The sequence below is a fragment of the Thunnus albacares genome, chromosome 18 (assembly GCF_914725855.1).
Source record: "Thunnus albacares chromosome 18, fThuAlb1.1, whole genome shotgun sequence".
Lineage (NCBI taxonomy): Eukaryota > Metazoa > Chordata > Actinopteri > Scombriformes > Scombridae > Thunnus > Thunnus albacares.
Window position 1 is genome coordinate 1,324,508 of NC_058123.1, and position 25,405 is coordinate 1,349,912.

General features: G+C 36.7%; 3 protein-coding genes across 4 annotated transcripts; 1 reads left to right on the forward strand and 2 right to left on the reverse strand.

Moving 5' to 3' along the window:
* The first annotated feature begins 192 nt into the window (after positions 1 to 192).
* Positions 193 to 9,767, forward strand: abraxas1 (abraxas 1, BRCA1 A complex subunit). Its single transcript, XM_044333163.1, has 9 exons — positions 193 to 319; positions 2,697 to 2,787; positions 6,661 to 6,697; positions 6,780 to 6,846; positions 6,930 to 7,132; positions 8,196 to 8,315; positions 8,423 to 8,507; positions 8,614 to 8,725; positions 9,314 to 9,767. The coding sequence occupies exons 1-9, from the start codon at positions 239 to 241 to the stop codon at positions 9,634 to 9,636; spliced, it is 1,119 nt and encodes a 372-aa protein (XP_044189098.1). The 5' UTR covers positions 193 to 238; the 3' UTR covers positions 9,637 to 9,767.
* Positions 9,768 to 10,590: 823 nt separating this feature from the next.
* LOC122968180 (28S ribosomal protein S18c, mitochondrial-like) lies at positions 10,591 to 14,742 on the reverse strand. The gene is made up of 6 exons (XM_044333190.1): positions 14,627 to 14,742; positions 14,414 to 14,463; positions 14,217 to 14,300; positions 13,114 to 13,171; positions 12,121 to 12,180; positions 10,591 to 10,748 (listed from the first exon to the last, which is right to left on the reverse strand). Exons 1-6 carry the CDS (start codon positions 14,685 to 14,687, stop codon positions 10,672 to 10,674), a joined length of 390 nt encoding a protein of 129 aa, XP_044189125.1. The 5' UTR covers positions 14,688 to 14,742; the 3' UTR covers positions 10,591 to 10,671.
* A 2,972-nt stretch (positions 14,743 to 17,714) lies between these two features.
* Positions 17,715 to 24,398, reverse strand: LOC122968131. Of its 2 annotated transcripts, XM_044333130.1 has the most exons (3): positions 24,315 to 24,398; positions 20,862 to 20,957; positions 17,715 to 19,378 (listed from the first exon to the last, which is right to left on the reverse strand). In XM_044333130.1, exons 1-3 carry the CDS (start codon positions 24,347 to 24,349, stop codon positions 17,818 to 17,820), a joined length of 1,692 nt encoding a protein of 563 aa, XP_044189065.1. In that variant the 5' UTR covers positions 24,350 to 24,398; the 3' UTR covers positions 17,715 to 17,817. The 2 variants fall into 2 exon arrangements, with proteins under 2 accessions (XP_044189065.1, XP_044189066.1); XM_044333131.1 differs by lacking the exon at positions 20,862 to 20,957.
* Positions 24,399 to 25,405: the final 1,007 nt, after the last annotated feature.

Here is a 25,405-nt window from a genome sequence, read left to right on the forward strand (position 1 = left end):
TTGCCTTTAAGGGTTTTTTTGCTTTCAATTTATTCGTGTATTTATTTGCATATTTGTTTATTTATTTATGTTTCATGCTTGGGAGAATTTGTTCAATTATTAAGACACAAATATAATCCCATAAATTAGTTTCCGAACGCCAGACTGCGCCTGCGCAGACAAAACGCACATTTTTTGTTGCGTTTATGTTGCGGCTCAGTGACGCTCCTGACGTCACCAACCTTCATCAACAAGCAGCATGGCGGAGCCGACGGTCCGGATGTCTGGGATAGTTTTAGCTTCTCTAATGTTTCAGCATGTTAACAGCGATTCAGACGTGGTGAGAAATATATTCACATTTTTAAAAAATTAATGTTTTTGTTGTGTTTTTGTTTTTACTGGACGCTGGTGGGCGGGCAGTTTAAATGCTTTGCTAGCTAGCAAACAGAAGTGAAACGTCCCTGTGTTGTTTATTATTAGCCCACTTTTAAGTTGTTTAGTTGTTGTTTAACAGTGTGGTTGTCGAGGTTTCAGCCTGTGATTTGGAGTATTTGTCGTGTAAGTGAAGCTAAAACTTTTAGCACGATATTAATGCAACTTTTAACCAAAGCTGAGGTTCAACAGACTCTCGACGCTTCAGACTCCGTTCAATAATCTGCTAATTTAACAAGAAACTGATTATTGACACGTGTGCAACTATATGAAAGATGACTAAAGACAATATAAGATTCTTGTTGGTCTGCTGGTTAATTCAGAACATGTTGAACCAAACAAGTGATATTTACTTCAGTTACATTTCATGTTTTAAGAGCTGGCGGCCAGTTACCGCCCACAGCGTGTTGTGGTCTGATACAGTATATTCACTGGAATGAAGAGCGTTAAATATACAGTATCAGTCTAAAGTCTGGACACATCTGCTCATTCAAGACATTGTAGAACAAAACTGAAGTTCTGCAGTAAACTAAAAGTGTTAAACAACTAAAATACATTTCATATGTTAGATTCCTGAGATGAGTCGGTGTTTGTTGTCATGACACTGTTGATAATATCTGAACCAGCTTCATGAGGTCGACACCTGGATGCTTTTCTAACAGTGTTGAAGGAGTTTTCACATCCAGCTGATGGGTTTAGGTCTGGTGATTGTAGAGATCAGCTCATCTGCTGCAGCTCTTTATCATTCAGACCTTACAGAGTCTGGAGGTGTTTGGGTCGTTGTCCTGCTGAAGAACAAATGATTGTCCCGTTAAGCACAACTTCAGCTTCTCTGAGTCTCATAAAGACACGACGGTTGGAAACAAACATCTCAAATTTGGACTCATCAGACCAAAGAACAGATTTCCCCTCGTCTAATTCCTGGTGTTTCTCTTCTTCTTACTGGTCTCCATCAGTCCTGTTTCTCTTCTTCTTACTGGTCTCCATCAGTCCTGTTTCTCTTCTTCTTACTGGTCTCCATCAGTCCTGTTTCTTTTCTTCTTACTGGTCTCCATCAGTCCTGTTTCTCCTCTTCTTACTGGTCTCCATCAGTCCTGTTTCTCTTCTTCTTACTGGTCTCCATCAGTCCTGTTTCTCTTCTTCTTACTGGTCTCCATCAGTCCTGTTTCTCTTCTTCTTACTGGTCTCCATCAGTCCTGTTTCTCTTCTTCTTACTGGTCTCCATCAGTCCTGTTTCTCTTCTTCTTACTGGTCTCCATCAGTCCTGTTTCTTTTCTTCTTACTGGTCTCCATCAGTCCTGTTTCTTTTCTTCTTACTGGTCTTCATCAGTCCTGTTTCTCTTCTTCTTACTGGTCTCCATCAGTCCTGTTTCTTTTCTTCTTACTGGTCTTCATCAGTCCTGTTTCTCTTCTTCTTACTGGTCTCCATCAGTCCTGTTTCTTTTCTTCTTACTGGTCTTCATCAGTCCTGTTTCTCTTCTTCTTACTGGTCTCCATCAGTCCTGTTTCTCCTCTTCTTACTGGTCTCCATCAGTCCTGTTTCTCTTCAGCAGTTCTACCATGAAGTCTCCTCAGTTGATCCTCAGGTGATGTTGAGATGTGTCTGCTGTGATGATGGTTGGTCTGGGATCTAATCTGAGGTGTTAGTTGGTGATTTCTGACGCTGGCAGTCTGATGAACTTCTCCTCTGCAGCAGAGGAACTCTTGTTCTTCTTTTCCTCATCAGATCCAGTTTCATCACAGCGTTCGATGGTTTCCGCGACGACACTTAAAGAAACTTTCAGAGTTGTTGAAATGTTCTGGACTGACTGACCTTCATGTCTTAAAGTAATGATGGACGTCGTTTGTCTTGAATGATGTATTTGAACAGGACTGTTTGCTGTGTACTAACATCACCACGGCAACAAGTTCCACCAGTTAACTATTAATGAGTCTCAGCTGTTAACTGGAAACCATCCAGGTGTCGACCTCATGAAGCTGGTTCACATATCATCAATTTAGAAAAATAGTAAAAATAAAGAAAAACCCTTACAGATATTATATTAAGTGTCTGTTTAACGTGTTTCTGATAAATGATTTTAATTCCTAAACAGGATCAATATAGTTGTTGATGTAAAAGACTAATAATTCTTTACTTAAATAAATTAAAAATTAACACTCATAAGAGTGAACATAGTGGATGTTTCAGACCACAGTCAACGTTTCACTTTTAAATCATGACATATATAATATATATATGTATATGTGTATATATATATATTGTATTTGGTGTGGTGACTCTGCAGGAAGGTCTGATCCTCGGAGAGAGTAAATTTGAGGAGCAGATCACCATCAGTGACTCTCAGGCTGATCACATTCACATCGAGGAAATATACAGTAAGTTATCCAGTGTTACATCCTCACTGACACATATAATATAATATAATATCATATCATATCATGTCATATCATATCATACAATATAATACAGGAAAGTACATTTACTCAATTGTTTATGCTGTCTTATATTTCTACTGCAGGAAGTATTTGACTTTTACAGATGCAGTTACTGGTCACTTCTCAGATTAATTAAATTTATATACAAAATCTTCAATAATCTTATAAGTTATAAATATGACAGCAGTGGTTCCCAACCTGTTTGACTTGTGACTGATCTGAATAAAGAGACTTAATTGTCTTAATTGAAGATGATGATAATCTAATTGTAAGATTATTATGGTGATTCTTGTGGTGATATTTTTATTTATAGTCATTTTGAAGAAGGCTTTGATTATAATGTTTATATATATATATGGTATTAATATGATATTTTATAGTGATTTGTCAGTCACATGATGAATGGATTAATTGTATATAACGGTGCGTTCATGTGCTTGAAGTTGGAAAGTCGTCGTTGCTTGTTGGTCGTTATGTGGAAACAACATGAACGCTATAAAGACGTTATTTTATCTCAGACTTGTTGCACCTGTACGTTCCATAAATACACTAAAATATTACTTTATCTGACTTGTTATCAGGATTAATGCTAATAAACCACTTTTCTAACTAATCTACGTCACTCCAACAGTTTACAACCTAAAACCGTATTACAAATTACAACTGAACAAAACATTTCTTTGCAGAGTTTCCTGCCATCAACCAAACATTTACTTTCATCCGTCACGTTTCTGTGTACATGACGTCAACTTTCAGCAAGTTGGTACCAAAATTTTCTCAGACTTTCCTGGTTGTTGTTCTGACTTCAGTCCGGCGGTACCAGACAGTCAGAGATCTCTGCCTGCTGAAGTTTGGGGATTTCTAGATGCACAGTAGCTGTTTGAATGGCGACGAGAACAACAGCTAACAAACCCACAGCTCTTACACTCTGTCAACGACAAAACTCTCTAATTGTTTCCATCCAGTTTTAACAATGAAAGCTGGCAGATTATCCTCAGTCTCTGTTAGCGAAGTGTTGACTTGTGAGTCTGTTCCAACATGAGGGAGCGTTCATGTAAAGTTTCCCAGTTGGGAACTCATTTTTCCAATTATTCCGACACCACATAAATGCCTCATGAGGGAAACAGAAGCAGCGTCTGGTGAATAACAAGTTGTTTACTGGAGGAGAGTTTGTTTTAATCATCTCACCACCCCTCAGATTTATCTGCTGACCCTTTGGAGGGGCCCCGACCCCTAGGTTGGGAACCACTGGACTAAACTAGCTAACTGTATATAAAGTAGTGTAAACTAGCTCCACCTCCAGCAGCTACAACAGTAACATGCTGCTCTAACACTGATGCTTCACTATTAATAATCTAATGATGTCATATATAATAATATATCAGTCAGAGGGACCAAACCACTACTTTTACTGCAATACTTTAACTACATCAAGCTCATAATACTTATGTACTTTTACTGCAATACTTTAACTACATCAAGCTCATAATACTTATGTACTTTTACTGCAATACTTTAACTACATCAAGCTCATAATACTTATGTACTTTTACTGCAATACTTTAACTACATCAAGCTCATAATACTTATGTACTTTTACTGCAATACTTTAACTACATCAAGCTCATAATACTTATGTACTTTTACTGCAATACTTTAACTACATCAAGCTCATAATACTTATGTACTTTTACTGCAATACTTTAACTACATCAAGCTCATAATACTTATGTACTTTTACTGCAATACTTTAACTACATCAAGCTAGTAATACTTATGTACTTTTACTGCAATACTTTAACTACATCAAGCTAGTAATACTTATGTACTTTTACTGCAATACTTTAACTACATCAAGCTAGTAATACTTATGTACTTTTACTGCAATACTTTAACTACATCAAGCTAGTAATACTTATGTACTTTTACTGCAATACTTTAACTACATCAAGCTCATAATAGTTATGTACTTTTACTGCAATACTTTAACTACATCAAGCTCATAATACTTATGTACTTTTACTGCAATACTTTAACTACATCAAGCTAGTAATACTTATGTACTTTTACTGCAATACTTTAACTACATCAAGCTAGTAATACTTATGTACTTTTACTGCAATACTTTAACTACATCAAGCTAGTAATACTTATGTACTTTTACTGCAATACTTTAACTACATCAAGCTAGTAATACTTATGTACTTTTACTGCAATACTTTAACTACATCAAGCTCATAATAGTTATGTACTTTTACTGCAATACTTTAACTACATCAAGCTCATAATACTTATGTACTTTTACTGCAATACTTTAACTACATCAAGCTCATAATACTTATGTACTTTTACTGCAATACTTTAACTACATCAAGCTAGTAATACTTATGTACTTTTACTGCAATACTTTAACTACATCAAGCTAGTAATACTTATGTACTTTTACTGCAATACTTTAACTACATCAAGCTCATAATACTTATGTACTTTTACTGCAATACTTTAACTACATCAAGCTAGTAATACTTATGTACTTTTACTGCAATACTTTAACTACATCAAGCTCATAATACTTATGTACTTTTACTGCAATACTTTAACTACATCAAGCTCATAATACTTATGTACTTTTACTGCAATACTTTAACTACATCAAGCTCATAATACTTATGTACTTTTACTGCAATACTTTAACTACATCAAGCTCATAATACTTATGTACTTTTACTGCAATACTTTAACTACATCAAGCTAGTAATACTTATGTACTTTTACTGCAATACTTTAACTACATCAAGCTAGTAATACTTATGTACTTTTACTGCAATACTTTAACTACATCAAGCTCATAATACTTATGTACTTTTACTGCAGTACTTGAACTACATCAAGCTCATAATACTTATGTACTTTTACTGCAATACTTTAACTACATCAAGCTCATAATACTTATGTACTTTTACTGCAATACTTTAACTACATCAAGCTCATAATACTTATGTACTTTTACTGCAATACTTTAACTACATCAAGCTAGTAATACTTATGTACTTTTACTGCAATACTTTAACTACATCAAGCTCATAATACTTATGTACTTTTACTGCAATACTTTAACTACATCAAGCTAGTAATACTTATGTACTTTTACTGCAATACTTTAACTACATCAAGCTCATAATACTTATGTACTTTTACTGCAGTACTTGAACTACATCAAGCTCATAATACTTATGTACTTTTACTGCAATACTTTAACTACATCAAGCTCATAATACTTATGTACTTTTACTGCAGTACTTGAACTACATCAAGCTCATAATACTTATGTACTTTTACTGCAATACTTTAACTACATCAAGCTCATAATACCTATGTACTTTTACTGCAGTACTTGAACTACATCAAGCTCATAATACTTATGTACTTTTACTGCAATACTTTAACTACATCAAGCTCATAATACTTATGTACTTTTACTGCAATACTTTAACTACATCAAGCTCATAATACTTATGTACTTTTACTGCAATACTTTAACTACATCAAGCTAGTAATACTTATGTACTTTTACTGCAATACTTTAACTACATCAAGCTCATAATACTTATGTACTTTTACTGCAATACTTTCACTACATCAAGCTCATAATACTTATGTACTTTTACTGCAATACTTTCACTACATCAAGCTCATAATACTTATGTACTGTAGCATTTTTCCTGCAGTACTTTTACTAGTAATGGAGTATTTTTACCTTGTTGAATTATATTTTCTTCCATCACTTCATAATAAATCTTTATTCTTGAACAGATGTCCAGAAGCACATAGCCTGCCACAAGCTGAACCAGTGAGTAGCAGATTCTATTAGTTCTATCAGTCCAGCAGTGTTTTTACTGTCGTATGACATCATGATGTGTGTGTGTACGCAGCTTCTATAACAGCGTCGGAGAGGTGAACGTGGATGCAGTGAAGAAGATCCTGGCTGACAACAAGCAGGTAAGTCAGCGTTCAGACTGTAAGAATCCGTGTTTAAAAGACTTCATGTGGACGGATGATGTGTTTTGTGTTGGACGCTGGAGGAGAGCGTGATTGGTTGGTACCGCCAGCGGAGGAACACGGATCAACAGATGACGTTCAGAGAACGGATCGTCCATGAGAAGCTGAAGAGCGCTCTGTCCAACCCTCACATGATCTTCGTGCTGCTGACGCCCAGCAAGTTAACGTCTCCGTCACCGGGGTCGACCCACAGGATGGAGTACGCCGCCTTCATCTCACGCAGCAGGTGACGACTATAATAAACACGCTAAAGTGGATATCTGACACGTTTACAGTCTGTGTGTGTTTCCCTGTTGAGCTGCAGGTGGAAGTATAGTAACAAAAAGAGGAACTTTAACACTAAAAAGACTGTAACGTTGAAAGATATCTACTGGATTTGACTCATCTGGACGCTGAAGCTTCATATTAGCTTCAGATAAACTTCATACAGGTCATTATGAAGGATCTTCTACTGGTCCGTATGAACAGGAGGAATGTTTACAGCAAGAAACACACTGACTGTTGCTTTAAGACTCACTTAGAAAATTGTGAAACTGTCCTTTAACATCAATAATATTGCTTCAAAGTTGTTTCCACACTCAGAGCTGTGATGTAGAAATGATGATGACAGTCTCTGTTTAAAGCTGCAACTAATGATTATCAATTAATCTGTTGATTAGATTAATCGATTAGTTGTTTGGTCCATAAAATGGTGATAAATGTGGATCAGTTTTTTCCCCCAAAGATCAAACATCTTGTTTTGTATTTTCTATTTTAATTTCATATTTTGATTTTCTCTTTTTTAATCCCATCTATCACCTCTAGGGCTGCAACTAACGATTATTTTATTGATTACCCTGTTTTCGTCAATAAGAAATGACGTCTTAAAATGTTTTGTTTCATCCAGAACTCAAAGATCTTCAGTTTACTGTCATAAAGACTAAAGAAACCAGAAAATATTCACATTTAAGAAGCTGAAATCAGAGAATTTGGACTTTTTTCTTCCTAAAAAAACGACTCAGAATGATTAATCAGTTATCAAAATAGTCGGTTTGGACAAAACAAGATATTTAAGGACGTCATCTTTGACTTTGGGAAACACTGATCATCATTTTTAACCATTTTCTGACTTTTTATAGACTAAACTACTCGATTAATCAACAGATGAACATAAGAGTTAGTTGCAGCTCTATTAAATCAATGTATTATCTTACTACTACTATCAGTGTATAAAAGCTGTGTGCTCTCTCTCTCTCTCTCTCTCTCTCTGCTGTCATGGCGTCGATGCTTGTTTTCGTTATGGTGTGAAGGCGTTTCATCAATGTTCCCGTACTGGTCAACAATCTGGGTTTACTGGAGCAGCTGGCGTACTGGAAGGTGTCTGCTCCGTGTTCGGCTGTCGGTTACAACGTCACCATGAAGAAACACGGGTAACATTCCTGCCGGCCTACACCGTTACATCACATCACAGTGTGTGTATATATATATAATAAATAAATATATCTGACGTATATGTGTGTGTCTGATCCTGTCGAAGCTCTAAGTTCTTCTCCTCCAACGGGTTTCTGAGAGAAGTCAACGAAATGAACAAGATGAACGATTCTCTGCAGTCGGAGCTGCAGGTGAGCAGCGGAGCAGATGTTTCTACTGTTTTAAGAGTTGATTTTAACTTCCTGCTGCATCTCTCACTCTCCCTCTCTCTCTCTCTCTGTCTTCCTGTTTGTCCAGAAAGCGTGCAGCGACGTGGAGGAGAGCGAACGGCTGCTGGAAACTCTGCTGGCAGACATTTCGGCTCTGAGGAAGAGAGTCAGCGAGAAGAAGCAGAGCGGAGCAGATAAAAGTACGTCACAGGTTCACTCAGTTTACTGTAAGAAGACCAGAGAGCAGGGATGTCATGTCCAACGTCATCAGTTCTCAAAAAAAACTGGCAACAAAAGCCTCTTTCACACATAGTTCCCAGTAAATCACTGGGAAAACCTTTCTCACTGTTCACACGTGCAGCTGCAGTCAGTAACACGTCACGTCCAGCAGATGGCAGCATTGCAACACTTACAGATGGCCTCTAGACAGACCTGATCAAATATGGATCAATATTATGTTACTGTGTCTATTTCTCACCTCACATGTTTCCAGAAACATATTTTTAGTGTTTCCTGTTTAGCTGAAGTATGAGAGAGTTTATGATGCGGCCGCCATGTTGAAAACAGACTCGCAAGTACGTCAGCCACGCGTCAGGTCTTGTGATTGGTTCGCTCGCTCCACGTGACGGCGTCTCTCATCAAACGGACGTTACCCTTTACATGTTTCCCTGAATATATTGATCCCTGCTCCCGTTCACACGTGACAACATGCAGGAAATGTTTTACTACTAATTAACATTTTAATAATGTTTTAAATCTGATCTTTTCAACTTGTTTTCTGTCTTCAGACGCAGATTCTCGTCCAGCCGAGCAGAAGAACAACCTTCGGCTGCACGAAGCCGTCCGAGCTCTGTTCGCCTGCTCGCCTCTCTTCCGCACTCAGACTTTAACCGTGGAGGCGTTTCCGGTACCGGACGTCTCCTGCGTCACCGAGACGACGACGACGAACACGACCGACCCTGAAACTCCAGCCGCTCAGGAAACGCCCCCCTCCTCCTCCTCCTCCTCCTCCTCCCCGCCGCCGCGTCCCGGCAGCGCGACTCACTGTAGGAAAAGGTTGAAAGAAACTCCGCCGGGCAGGGAGAGGAAACGCAGGAAAAGTAGATCCTGATGTGGAAAATACGTTTGTTATTGATGGAAACTGGACGCCATCTTGTTTTTTAATCCGTTAAATTAAAATAAACAGCGGAAGTTTGTTGTTGTTTAAAGATGTTTACTGATAAAGATCTTTTGTTTAAATAATGTGTTGCAGTCGTTTGTTCAGTAATAATCTATAATTTATCTGGATTATTCAGTTTCTCAAAGACAGTTTACAATTGATCTGGAGCTGTTGTCATAGCAACACATCTTCAGACCAGAACCTGCTAAAGTTCCGGTTTATTCAGTCAGCTGAATGTTTAGAGTGAACGATTATATATGAAATAAATTTACAGAATAACTTAAAATATTTAAATCAGATTGAATCACATCTGGTTTCCAAACTGTTGTTATGACAACTGAATGATTCTGCTTTCTACAATTATTTAGTTTGAATTATTTTAAACTAAACTGACTAAAGAATTTCACAAGAAAAGTTTATTTTTCAAAATAAGATTTGAGTAAAACAAACTTTTTTGTTTTTTAATATTTTCTACCTGAATAATCCTCTTTCATCCCCTGTGAGGGTCCCGACCGTCCAGGCTTCAGAGAGACATGATTACATCCACCGTACTGAACTAAAACACATTTATATACGTAGATATTTAAAAAACAGAAGAGTCACAACGATTAGTCAATATACAGAAAATTAATCTGCAAATATTCTGTTAATTACTCGTCATTTTTCAAGCAAAAATACCAAAAATTATCTCGTTCCAGCTTCTTAAATGTGAGAATTTGCTGTTTTTCATCAACATAAGTGACAGTTAATTGAATATCTGTATCTGTAGGCTCCAAAAAAATGTAAATGGTGCGACTCAACACCCATTTATTCATGTTTTACTGATTGTTTTTTTAATTGGAGGATTAGCAGCAACTTTTTTCTTTTCTTGTGTAAAACTGCAGGTGAATGAAAAACACCGACAGCTCAGAATCAGAGGTTTTAATTAACAAATAATAATAATTATTACAGTTTCAACACAGGAGACGAGTTTCACACATTGATCCACTAATCCAGATGTCTGACGCCGCAGATGTTGGGATCCTTCATAAACTGCGGATGCTTGTGAGTCACCGACATGAAACCTGGACGGAGAAATAATTAAATTAATTATAATTATAATAATAATAATAATAATTAAAGAAAAAACAACTTATTGATCATTAACAGTCACTTCCTGCTCCACAGCTCCTTATAACTGTCGGAGCTTGTTAAGATTGTTTGAGAAGAGTTTGTAACTTCTTGTCGTCATGACAAACAGGAAGTTCACATGTCTGCATGTTCTTCTGATAAAAAGAAAGACTCGACCCATGCTTTCTACCGGGTATAATGGACTTCTTCTCCTGGCTACAGCTGCACCAGACACTCAAGGTTGTGCAAAGATAATTAAAACTGCATGATGTGATTTTTCTGCTAAACACAACATGTTACCAGCTATAATAATGACTGGTGGTGTTCCTCAGGGATCTAATCTTGGTCCTTTATATTTTCTATTTATATTCTCAGATGCAGATTGTTTGTCGGTGCTTTAAAAACAGCTCAGATGTTACAAAAATGATTCATATGAGCTTTTATTGATCTGTAACTTCTGGCGTAAAGGTTTGGTTAAGTTAAGGCAACTAAAATCACTTGTTTAAAGCTGTTAAAGCTTCTTGTTTTGAACAGAACAAGCTGTAAACAACATCTGACATATGAGCTCATAAAGTAGTTGTGGCTGAGATGTTAGCAAACATCCAGCGGACACAGAGCAACATGATCATCAGTTTGACTGTAAATAATGACTGGCGGGGTTCCTCAGGGATCTATTCTTGGTCCTTTATAGTTTCACTTTATCTGCTAACCTGTAACACTCGTGTCCTCTTGACTGAAACAACATGATAGAATGAAAATACCTTCAAAAACATCACAAATGAGTAACAAAAACAAATCATATGAGTGTTTTCTGGCCTGACGCCTCAATGTTCAGGTAAATAAAACGACTCAGTTAAAGCTTTATTTGTGGTTTTTCACCAGCAGAAACAAGCTGTAAACACAAACATCTGACTTATTATCAGCTTATGAAGTCGTTACGTGAACAAAAAGCAGTTACGGAGCAACATTATCATTCATGTGGAGTCGTGTTTCTGTCCAATATTCACTCTCTTTTAGCTTCTGTTTTTACTCTCTACCAACTCCTGAGGGAAATAATATCTGGCTCTTTAGCTGCTAAATGCTCCACTATGTTCACCAGCTAGTCTCTGACTTTGTGTACGACGGTGTTTATCAGAAAACCGCTGAGACTGAACCAGACAGGAAATCTGAAGCTAAAAGAGGCTAAAAGTCTCTGTAGAGCTGCAGGATTGATGATAAATCTCAGTGGGTTTTGTCACTATGAGCGACTCCTGTAACGTTACACAGCTTCTGTTAATTAAACCTGCTCCACACGTCATTTAGATGAATGATATTAAGCAAACGTACCCATCGACTGAGCTTTCTTTATAGCTTTAGAGACTTCCTTCTGTTTTCTTCCACACAGGCCTGAAAACACAAGAATGAAACCAGTTTTTATTCTGTTTCACAAATTATTAAAACACTGCTGACAAGTACGGAGACCCGAAGTGATCAATATTAATCATCAATAAAGAAATAGATACAAAATGTAAAACAATGAAACTGAAATAATCTAATAAATGTTTCAAACTACTGCTATGAAATAATTACACACTCATTCAGACTGAAGCATCAGCAAATCACACGTCTGTTTCAGGTAATTATTTTCATTACTGATTAATTTACTCTTGATTAATCAATTAGTATAAATGATTATAAAATTATTAAATAACATTAAATGTTTTGTTTTGTTTGACCAAAAAACAGAAATATTCAGTTTATAGTGAAACAAAACAGTTTAGAAACTGGAACCAGGACATTTATGGCTTTTTTAATTGAAATTGTTTTATTAAGAATTAATTATAAAAATTTACAAAAATTATTATTTTCTGCCAATTCACTTAATAATTAATTGACTAATTGTTTCAGCTCTAGTGTATTTTAATTGACAAAAATGATTAATAACAGACAATAAACAACTTAAATAAACCACAAACCCAGAAGAAAAAACAGAAAAACCTGCATTAAGTGTAATTAACAGTATCAGAACTGCAGTGATTAATGATTCATTTGATTGATTTTCTTTCAATCAGCTAAACAATTAATCAATTAATCTTTGTAGCTCTGTTAACAGACAACATGACTGAAAACGGCTTAAAATTTAATAACTGACATTCTGAAATAAACTTCTGTATTGAAATAAAACCTTTTTTTACATGTTTTGAATTATTTCACAATTTCATGTTTATATTACATATTTTGTCTGTATTATTATTTCATAATGTCTCATTTAGCAGCAGGTTAGAATGAAAACATGAGATGATTCAGTTTAAAGTTGTTTAATGTCGTCCAGCTGCTCACCTGTGATGTGTCGGCCGTATATTCTGCCCGTATGAGGTGAGATGAACTGAGACAGCAGCTGTGAGGAAGATAGAAGACAGTTTACAGTAAATATATTGATTAATTAGTTTTCATAACCAACTATGACACATACAGGAGTCACAGGTGTGGGAGAAATACTCATTTACCTTCTTATATCAGTCACAACACCTGATTAGTTTCTCCACTAATCATTTTGTTTATAAAATCTTGAAAAATGCTCGTTATAACGTCTTTAAAGCCCAAAGTGACGTCTTCAAATGTCTTGTTTTGTCTGATCAACAGTCCAACGACAAAGAGAAGCTTCAAATCTTCACATTCGAGGATCTGAAAGCAGTGAATATTTGGCTTTTGTTCTTTTAAAAAAATGATTTGATTGTCATTAATAGCTGCTGATTAATTTTTTTAGTCGACAGGCTAATCGATTAATCGTTGCAGCTCTAATTGATCCACAGGATGACAGCAAACTCTACACCAGCGTCTCTGTTTGATCTGATGATCTGAGACATGAATGTGAGACATTCACAGGTCAGTGACGGGATCGATCAAAGGATGAAACAGATTTCTGTTATCAGGAAAAGAGAAAACCTCACGTCAGTGAACATTAACTTCACATCTGTGGCTGCGAATCTGGAGGAAACTCAGTAATCTGACAGTAATTCAATTCTGAAGCTCACTTAAAAAGGACAAGTTCACAATTTCATTTTAATGGTCTAGTCTTAAAACAACAGTCTGGAGCCTGACTGTTTTTAATGATACAGATCTTACTGAACAAATTAACAATAATCAAAACTCTGCAGTAACTCAGCTTTAATTCAACCATACAAGTGCAATACGGAGAGTTTAGCAACAGATGTCTTCTTCAGCTTCTCAAATGCTTTTCTTTGTCAAACGTGATAATAAATATCTATCTAAGTTCTTGACTGTTGATCAAACAAAACAAGACGTCACCTTTGACTCTGAGAAACGTTTATTATTTGTCATTATTTTCTGACATTTTACAGATCAAACGATGAATTGAGGAAATACTCGGAAGAATAATCGATAATGAAAATAATCGTTAGCTGCATCTCTACTTTACTCACCTGAATGCTTTTGAAGTCCACTGTGACGCTGCAGAGGATGCATCCTTTCTGTGGTTCTTTGTACGGGTTTTCAATCTTTACAAGCTAAAAGATGAAGAGAAAATAATATTGTGTTATTACGTTAAACCTGTTAATACTGATATACTTCTGTAATTAATAATAATAATTTATTATTACTAATAGTATACAATACCCACCATGTCATCTTTCTGTTGTTCTACATTTGAAGAGGTCAAACTTCTTAAACCTGCAGAGAAAATTATAATCATAACATCTGCTGGCTAATGTTAGCATTAGCATTAGCATCGCAATCCGTAGTTTAACGGAAAACACTGAATTAATTAATAAAAACAGTCGTTTACACTTAACAAATTCTATAACATGTTTACAGTGATGTTAAAGCTTCTTACTTGTGTTTCCATGTTGGGAAAAAACAGCTTTTATCCGCTGAAACCGTCTCAGGGCGAGCATTGTGACCTCATACGGGACAGGAAGTGGTCCGACACGAGTTCCGGTCTCTCACTGGGTGTTTTAGTTCCTACCACTTCTAAAGTTGTTTTCTAATTGCAGCAAAATTACGTGTGTAGTGCAGCTTTATTTGTGTATTTATTAAATATCATGCGACGTTTGTTTTTTTACACTTTAGATATTAAATTTCTGATACAAACGCGATTGTAATGTTTTTCGGGAAAGATTAGACGTAACTCTCTTCAAAGGTTAAAAAGGACAAGATAGAAATTCCCCCATAATGAACCAAAGTGTGACACATCTAGCTACCATTACATAAATTAACGATATATTTTGTTTTTACAGCATTGTATTAGTGTTATTAAGTAATGTATATGAATCACCAGAAAGTCTGTATTTATCTGAGTATTTTAAGTCTGTTTAAAGCCAAATTAGCATGCTAAGCAACGTCTGTTATACGGTATAAGTAAAATAAGCTACACATTTTTAGAAAACTGCGCCAGTTACATTAAGTTTGCTGTCTGGTAATTATCGCATCTATTTAGGTAACTTATCAGGAGTTTATTGTAGCTAAACTAATAACGGAAAGGAAACAGTCGAGGTATTGAAACGGTTAGCTGTCAGTTAGCTAGTTGACCAGTAAACCGGAAACGGAAATGATGTCGGGATTTTTCTCTTGTTGATGTAATATTAGAGGCTCGTTCAGTCAATGGATATGAGCCGCTGCACAATCACCCCACAATGCATATTGGTTAGATTCTTTTTTAATTATTTCTTTATTTTAGAGAACACGTGTACAATAACAGCATGTACACAAACAACTGTCCATACCAGGTGCACATATACAAAGTTATAAAAATATTTTGAAAAAGTAATACACATTCAAAGTAATGTATTATCGGTCAAAATGAAATTTATCAAAAACACAATTAGTTTTAATTGCTTCCTTATTCTTAAACTCTTAACGTGAAGCCATATTGTTGTGCTCGTGATAAAAACGTCCCAAATTTTGTTCACTCATCTCTTCTTGTGATAAAATTAACTGCACAAAAAATATAAATCTTTTCCCTTCTTACTACCTTCAAAACATATAAAAATGTCTTCGTCCTTGAATTAGATTGTTTGCTGAGTTTCCTTCTCATATAATACTGAATATTAACCCAAAATATTCTAGTAAACATACAGTGATGAAACAAATGACACATTGTTTCTTCTTCTAGTCCACAGAAATTGCAAAATATTTAATATTAATTATAAATGTCTCTAATGTCTTTTTTGCTGGATATATTTGATGCAAAAGGAAACCTCTTTAACTTTGTTACTAAGACAAAATTTGTCCCCAACTAACCATTTTCTGCCAATTAATTTCTACATAATTGTTAGTAATTGTTTACAATTAGTTAATCATTTCACTTTGAAAGTATTATTTAAGCTTTAGACAGAAAAAGTCTTCCCAACTCGCTCTGACGTCACGCACGAGCAACGATAACCTGACAAGATCGAGGCGGCTGTATTTGTTGCTGATTGGTTCAGGAGTTTGATCAACAACATGACGTTTTATCTTCATTTTGGATTTCAGTTGTCTGATCTTCTACTAAGAATTCAGATGTGTTGATGACAACTTTTATCATCCAAAGAGACAGAAAACATTCAATAACCAAAAATTACAACAGACACAATATGAACATTTTATCATTATTTAATTATTGATGTGAATATTTGACAGATAAATGATATAATGTCTATTTCTGCTTACAATTTGAGTTGGTTTGATTTGTGTTTTACTTTATTTGTTTGTGCATAACAAAATACTATGTTTTTATACAATATTGAAACATTTGATATGTACACAGAGACATTCACATGTAGGTAACAAACACACTTTTACCTGCATAAACTCAACTATTCATTCATTTAAAGTAAATAAACATCTGTGTAGGAGAGATAAGAAGATAAAAGCTGATACAAAGATCTCTCCCAAAAACTAAATTACATAGAAAAAAATAATAATTTCATTTTATTAGAATTTCTTTCTTTTATCAATGAGATGTGAATGAGTTTGATTAGTGTGACATCAGCTGATTACAGTCGGCATGTTGACCAGCAGGTAGTGATCCGCTTGCTGCAACAGTTACATTTCTATGTAAAATCATTTAATAGTCTCATATTGGAGATTACAGAATAAATGTTGTTTTGATTATTGATTATAGGTCATTTTAACAGTTTATATTCTATCATACAGATCAGCATTAAAACAATGTTAGTGATTGATCAGCTGAGCTTGAGTAGATTGATCTGATAACATTTTATTAAATCAGGATCAGATCTAACAGGATGTAAATATTTCTGTGACTTCCTGTAGATTCTTTGAAAGCTGCTGGAAACTGTCTGACTTGACTGCAGCTTTTTGTCACTTCCTGCTGATGCTGCCGCCTGATCCCTCCACTTTACAAGAAAGGAGCAGTTCATCTGAAACAAGCCTACTGATCAGCTTTCCAATAAGGAGGCGTGTCGGCCGGTAAAAGACGTGAAGGCTCTTGTGTATCTTCACTCATGGCTCCTCAGAGCAGGAATAAGAGCTTTGGGACGACCTGCAAGATGGCGGAGCAGAACGACTTCCAGTTCAAGTGAGGATCGAGGAACCTCAGGTTTCTGTAATCCTCTACTGTGATACAGAAACCAGGTTTCTGGTTTACATGACAGGACAGAAATCAGTTGAGTGCAGAGAGTCGACTGTAAACTGGTTACTGAAGTGCAGCTGAACACACTGATGAAGAGTTTTGATCTGATGAAGCTGAGAGCAGAAAAGAGGCTGAACTATGAGAGTGATTGATGTGAGAATCCATAACAAGAAAACCAACAGCTGCTGTCACTATAAGATAAACTCTGGCTTTACTTTCACTGAAGTGGATCAACAAATGATAATTAAACATTAAACTAAATGAACAATTTTTGTTTTTCAAAGATAAAGTTATTACATCAACATCACACTTAATAAGATTAAAATGAGATAACGTTTGTGATGTTTAAACATTTATATGAACAGTGTAGAGCTTGTTGTCTACACAGCTGTCTGATGTTGTTCATCTACATCACTGCATCATTAACTTCTGTACCAGCCAAACGTATAATATCACATTGCTGCTCTGGTTCTTTCATCCTCTCGACGTTTCATCTCCTTCAGCTTCTTGACCTTCTCTGTGTCTCCGATCTCCTTCATCTTCTCAATCAGGAAGTCCAAGTGGACATGAGTAGACAGAGAATTATCATTCAGGGCGATCCGCTCTAGTTGTTCCACATGTTGGTAGACCTCATCCAGCAGCTGAATCTTCTCTGATTTCAGTTTTTCCATCTCTGTTTGAAGATTTTCCAGAAGGCTCTTCTTCTGTTCACGATCTACCTTATTCTTTTCATATTTCTGTTTCACATCTTCAAAGGTCTTCTTAACTTTCCTGGTCTTGTTCACATATATCCACTTTTCTTTCACATGAGCTGATGCAGGACACTTCCCTGTACAAACAGTACAGCGACCTCTTTTCATCATCTCACAGTGTTCAGGATACCAGGCCTTTGTGCATCCAGGATGGTGACAGTTCTCTTTACAGATGTTACAGGTGACAGCTCCTCCATAAAAAAACAAACAGCACATCCCTCCATCAATAGGCTCTCTCTCTTTGTAGACCTCATCAACATTTACAGTGAACTCTTCATTCTTCTTCATCTCTTGTTCATGTTTCTTCAGAGCTTGTTGAGTCTGTTGGATCTCGTTCTGTTTTAGTTCAATCAGCTGGATTCTGTCTTGCAGGTTTTGGATGCAGGCTGTTACTCTGATGCGTACGTTCATCACTTCAACAGTTGTTATCAGCTGTTGAGGTTTAGATTTTTCCAGGAAGTCTGTGAATCGTTTCATTCCTGTCTCTGTTACCCTCCATGAATTCTCTAAAGCCAACTCTGTTTCCTCTGTTCTCTGTGTGGTCTGGATGTTATCGAACAAGAAGTGAACGGGCTGATTCTTCTCATTTTTGGCACATTTAATGTTTGCAGCTTCAAGAGCTTCCAGAGCATCTTCAGGTGTTATTCCATTAGAATGTGTGATGAGAGCAACAACATTTTCCTCCAGATCTTTTCCAAACAGAGACGTCACTGAATCAAAGATGTACTTCTGTCGGTCACTCAGTCGATTCTCAGTCGCCTTCATCACCAGACCCACTGCAGAAATTTCATGAACTCCATCTTCTGAACGGAACAAGTCAAATAATCTTTGACTGATGATGACATCATGTTCATTCCCTCTGGTGTCTCTGTATCCAGGAGTATCGATGATGGTCAGAGAGAAGGGCAGAGTTTTATCTTCAAAACCAAAGATCTGGTACACGATCACATCTGATGTCTGACTCTCTGACTGACTTCTCTTCTCTCTCTCTACGATCTCAAACCAGATGTTGTCCTCAAACTTCACTCCCATGGTGTAGTTGACCAGAGCGTTGATCAGAGTAGTTTTTCCTGCTCTTGTTTCACCTACAAGTAAGATGGTTTTGTTTTTCTTGATCAGGTTTTTCTCACCAACAGTTTTTCTTGTCAGATTTCCAAACTTCTCTTCCTTTGGTCTCAGCTGGTAGACATCAGGAGATCCTGAAGAGATCGGAGAACTTTTGGAGATGATGTCCTTATACTTTGTTGGTATGTTATAAGTCCTGTAGAAAAAGTAGAGATTCAATCAACATGTTCTTTTCTCATCAAACCGACAAATTAAATACATTTCTAATCATATACATGCCTACAGTAGTGGCTGGTTTCATAAATGAATAATAGTACAGTGGAGTATAAATACTGCAGCTGTGACATCTGTGATTGTAGAATATGAATAAAATAACCAAACATCCACATTTGGGGATTTTAGTCTAAATGTGAGCTCTGGTTTTGACTGTGAGGACAGAGACTCAGATTACAGTCAATTAACAGGATCTTCTTTTTCTGTGTAACATACCACTGCCTTTAGTTAGAACATTTAAAATACATATTCAAACCTCCAAACACCAAGTTCTCAGTTTTTTTAATAACTTTGTCAAGAAAAATTTAAATCTTTGCCTATTGTACCAAAACATTTTCACTACATTATATACTTGATAAACAGAATTATTACTGATGCTTTTAGCTTTGTCAGTCCCATCCTGCATACACAATTATAACTTATTATTATTATTATTATTAATAGGCATACACATCTCAAAGCAGTACAAAATAAGGGGAGAGCACAGCACCATAATAAATAGGGTAAACATCAATGTGACTGTACTAGTATATGTTAGTGGTTATACATGCCACCAACATATTCATGGATGCCAAAATTGCCACAATCCTCAGTACATCCACCATCCTTGTCATCAACATCAGATCATCATCATCATCATCAACAGTGACAGTCAACAACAGTGTTCATTAAAAAACGTAATTACAGCAGGCACAAAGGACTTCCTGAATCTCTCTGAGGATCACCTGGGCATAACAGCCGCATCCCAACAGAAAACGGCATAAAATAGGAGACATGCTAAAATGCTTTGATAGAATACATGCATGAATGACCTGCTGATATCGACCGGAGCTTCCTGGAAAAACAGCCTTGACTGAGCCCAGTCCAGCCCATTATCCACAAGGACACAGAGGTACTTGTTAGAGGAAACCACCACAATGACCTAGGGTCCTATCTTACGCCCAGCACAAAGTAGCACCGAGTGTGTCGCAAGTGTCTTTGTTATTTTAAGACCAACACAGTTGTCATTTTCCCATCCAGCTCCCATGTTGTTTAAATGGCAAATGAACTTGCACCCATCTGAGCCACCCTTGTCATGTTGGTCTTAAAATGAATCAATAATATGCTCCTTAGTCTTATTTATATTTAAAATTAGGTGGTTTTCATCACACTATTTGATAAAAACCATCCACATCCTGTTGGAGGTTATCAAACGAGAACAGTCATAAAAACATTAAATCCACTTTAAATGCTGTTGTAAGGAATGTAAATAAACTGAGTATAAAGTGTTTCACAATCATCTTTAAATGGAGAGGAAGCTCTGACAACACTGATGAATACACATGTTGAGAGTCTGTATGTCTGTATGTTTTAATATGGATAACTTCTTTGTCAGAAACACCTTTCTGTCAGGTTTAAGTTGATACCTTTCACTGTTCAAACGTATCGGTGGATCTATGGACCAGTCACTCCTCATGGACACACAGCTGGGGGCAGGAGAGGCCGGTCTCTGCTGATGGATCCTGAAACAACAAAAGACAAATTAAAGACAGTTTAAACCTGAAAAATGTTGAATTTTGACCAGAATGTCACTTGTTGAAACCTAAGAACCAGACAGATCATCTGTAAGAGAACAATGGAGGAGAGGTGTTTTCTAATTCACTCAGATTCAAAGTGTTGTCAGTTTCAGTCTCATCTCTCCCCCCTTACTGCTAGGGCTCAGGGCAGCTACTTCTTCTTCCTCTCATGTTGGACTGAGGGCAGACTGGACGCTACAGTGACTCACTATCGCCCCTGTGGTACAAAGTGGTATTACGAGACAGTACAGGCCAGACAGGGCTGGAGCTAGCTGGTTAGCATGCTAACTTCAGAAGATATCTCTGTAACACAATACATATAGGTCTATGACATTACATCAAAACTGATTTCTTCACACTCTGTTGATAAATTTAGTTAATTTCAGAATGTTTAAAACTATAATTCTGACATATTCTTAAAAAAATAAGTAGCCTAAGTTATAAGAACTTAATTTTTTGCATTTCTTAGCCCTGAGGTAATGTTTGAAATAATCTGTGTGGCATAAAAATGCCATCTTAAAGAGGTTAAGTTAAAAAAAAGAGCCTATCCTTAAAGAATAACCGTTGGGCCCCTGGCACCTTCGTGCTCGGGCCCTAATGATATAGCTACTCTGGATGGCATTACCCTGGCCTCCAGCTCCACTGTAAGGAATCTGGAGTTATCTTTGATCAGGATATGTCCTCTAACTCCCACATAAATCAAATCTCAAGGACTGCCTTTTTTCACTTATGTAATATTGTAAAAATCAGGCACATCCTGTCCCAAAAAGATGCAGAAAAACTAGTCCACACAATTGTTACTTCTAGGCTGGATTATTGCAATTCCTTATTATCAGGCTGCTCTAACAAGTCTCTAAAGACTCTCCAGCTGGTCCAGAATGCAGCTGCATGTGTTCTGACTAAAACTAGAAAAAGAGACCACATTTCTCCCATTTTAGCTTTGCTACATTGGCTTCCTGTAAAATCCAGAATTGAATTTAAAATCCTTCTCCTCACCTACAAAGCCCTTAATGGTCAGACACCATCATATCTTAAAGAGCTCATAGTACCGTATTACCCCACTAGAACACTGCGCTCCCAGTATGCAGCTTACTGGTGGTTCCTACTGTCTTCAAAAGTAGAATGGGAGGCAGAGCCTTCAGCTATCAGGCTCCTCTTCTATGGAACCATCTTCCAGATTCAGTCCGGGGTGCAGACACCCTCTCTATGTTTAAGAGTAGACTTAAAACTTTCCTTTTTGATAAAGCTTATAGTTAGGACCAACCAGGCTCGCCTTGGATCAGCCCTTAGTTATGCTGCTATAGGCCTAGACTGCTGGGGGACTTCCCATGATGCACTGAGCTCCTCTCTCCTCCTCCTCCTCTCCATCTGTATGTATTCATGTACCATTAATGCATGTTACTAACTTGGCTTCTTCCTCAGAGTTTTGTGTTTTCTCGTCTCGCAGGAAACCTTCAGCTACAGACCGACTGCTGTCCAGCTTGATGCCCACTGCTGCTGCTATTATTATTATTATTATTAGTTATTATTAGGCATATTTCTATTATTATTATTGTTGTTGTTGTTATTAGCCCGGTTCTGCTTGAGGTTTCTTCCCGTGTAACTGAAGTTTTTTGCTTGTTGATGTCACCAAGTGCTGCTCATGGGGGAATGTTGAGTCTCTGTAAATTAAAGAGTTCAGTCTAGACCTGCTCTATGTGAAAAGTGCCCTTGGTGCTATATAAATAAAATTGACTTGGCTTGACTAATATTTCTCTAACATTGTCCTCTTGCTGTTAAACTGCTAAAGTCAACATGAAAAAATTAAAAACATGTGCAGTGGAAACATACTTGAACTGTGCCAGCATGACTCGACTACTCGTAGCTGATCATGGCCTGACTCAGTATGACGACCACACAATGGAAAAACACTACAATTCTACAAAACACCTGTACTAACACTATCCCTCCCTCCAGGATCCTTGAAAGGGTAAACAGCTGGTCCACTGATCCAGAGTAGCATTTTAGTGTATGCAGTCTATAAAACTTGGTTTGTTAAATGGTTCAAATCCAGCCTTTGTTGTTTTTTTTAATGATATTTCATTTCATGTTAGAACATTCAATGTATTTTCTGTTTATCTGATACACAAACACAGAGGACGTGACGTAGCTAGGTGTGAAGGATCATGAATATTAATGATCAATAATAGATGTGTTTCATTATGTTTACTACCACCATGTAAACTCACTTTGGTCTGGGTTACAATATTTATATTATGTAGTGGTTTGCTGTAAATTTCAGATGCTTTGTGTGTTCATTGTTTTAAACTTGGTGTGATGGTGCTACTGGATGATTAGTTATGTAGCTTGCTACCGTCTCTCAATTTCCTGTCTCTCCAGTTACAGAGCGTATGAATGAATTGATTATATCATTTAGTAAGTTACATTATTTCTTGTTTCTGTCACAGATCTGGTAGTGCAACATGCTTCAAATGAGAACAAGAGGACGTCTCTGTAGTGTGGAGTTGTGTTTTAGAGTGTAGTTATCAATGAAAGCCTGTTTGTAAAGCACTGCCTACAGCCTGTTCAGAGTTACTTGTTAATGTTTTTGGTTGCTGTGTGTGTGTGTGTGTGCCTTGTTGTATTGTTACCTGTACCGTATAACGTGGCTGTGGCTCAATCAACAATAAATCATCTTCTGATTAGGAATAAACCTGCATCCTGTGTGTGAACTATCCATAGCTGAATATGCTGCTATGCTGCTTTGACATACAGCATGTTGGTATTTAAGTTTGTTGTCTGTTGTGTGTAAAATCTTCTAAAACTAATACAAAAATCATGAATGTTGTGCAGCATTTAATTTGACGTCATCATATAAACTTTCTCTCAGCACCCCCAACTCTGACTGACTTCTAGCATCCCCAAATCCAGGACCAGGACAGAACCCCCATCACTTCACCTCAATCTGAGTTTGAACGATCCGCCACCTTTCCAGCATCTAGCATAAACTTTCCAGAGAGACTGAGCAGTGTGATACCTCAATATTTTGATCAGATCCTCTGGACCCCCTTTTTTGTCAGCCAAGACAGCCCCACAATGTCCAGAAACTTCAGCATCTCAGAGTGTATCTCATCAACTCCCTGTTTTTAACTCCCCCTCAGTGACCTCCATCAGAGACATGGAGACATGTTCTCCTCATGCTCCTTCTGTGAGCACAGAATCTGCAGTGCTTCTGGTCTCCTGATACTGTCTGCTGCTTCAGCTTCCCCTCATCAGCAAATGTTCAAAAGAATAAAACAATACAGTGACATTATCTTGACTTACTCTCCATGTGTTTTGGAAAGAGGAGGTGGATCCATGGTCCTATTGTTCTCTACGGACACAGCTGGGATCAGGAGATTCTGGTCTCTGCTGCTGGATCCTGATACAAACACAACACTGATGAATTTACAAATATTCTCAAATTTGTGCCTAGTTTATAAGATTTTAAATGGTTTGTCCTCCTCCACTATGTGACTTTGTGTTCACTCGCTCAGTAAGTTCTATTAGATCCTCCAGAATATCCTCTATACAAGATTGGACCATTTCATCACACTGCATTTGGACAGTCAGCTTTCTCTGTGAAAACCACAACTCAGTGGAACGTCCTACCTGATGATATGAAGAACTGCAGTTCAATCAATACATTCAAGACCAAATTAAAAAATCTACTAAAGACCAATCAGGTGTGTGACCACTGAGTCTAAACTCCATCTATGGTCTTCTCAATAGTGCAGGTAGTCTTGCTTTTAATTTGACAAGTTTACATTATTAATTTCTGATTGACATTGTGGGTGTATGTGCTGTTGTGTGTAGCTTTGTATTTTGTATTTTGTAATCTGTGTGTGTTTTTTTTTTGCTTTGTACTGTTTGTTGTTTTTATGTCAGCAAGCACTAATGATCAGTTGCTGTCTGTCAGAGTCTGATTGATGACTATGGCACATCTGCTTTTCTATATTTTACAACAAATATATATTTTTTAATATATTTGTTGTCGTAAATGTTAATATTGTTTAGCATATTTGTATTTATATTTTTGTGTGGGATTATGTGAGTTTTTGTGATTATTTCAGACACTGATAATGTGTTTTATCTTGATTATGTATCATGTCCTGCCATCAATTGTTCATATAATGACGTCAGCATGATGCAACTAATTTGGTGTCTATATAAACTTTACTCTTTGTCATGTTTGTTAATTGCTTTTTACAGTCAAACACAATTTTTGGGAGCTAAGTTTGCTTTACTCTAAAGAATCCATATACAATTTAAATTCTATCAAGAAGTTATTTAAGTTTGGGAAAGGTAATGAGTGCTGGTTAACAGTAAGAATTTATGATCAAACTTTACACTTGTTTTTTACTTTTGTATCATTA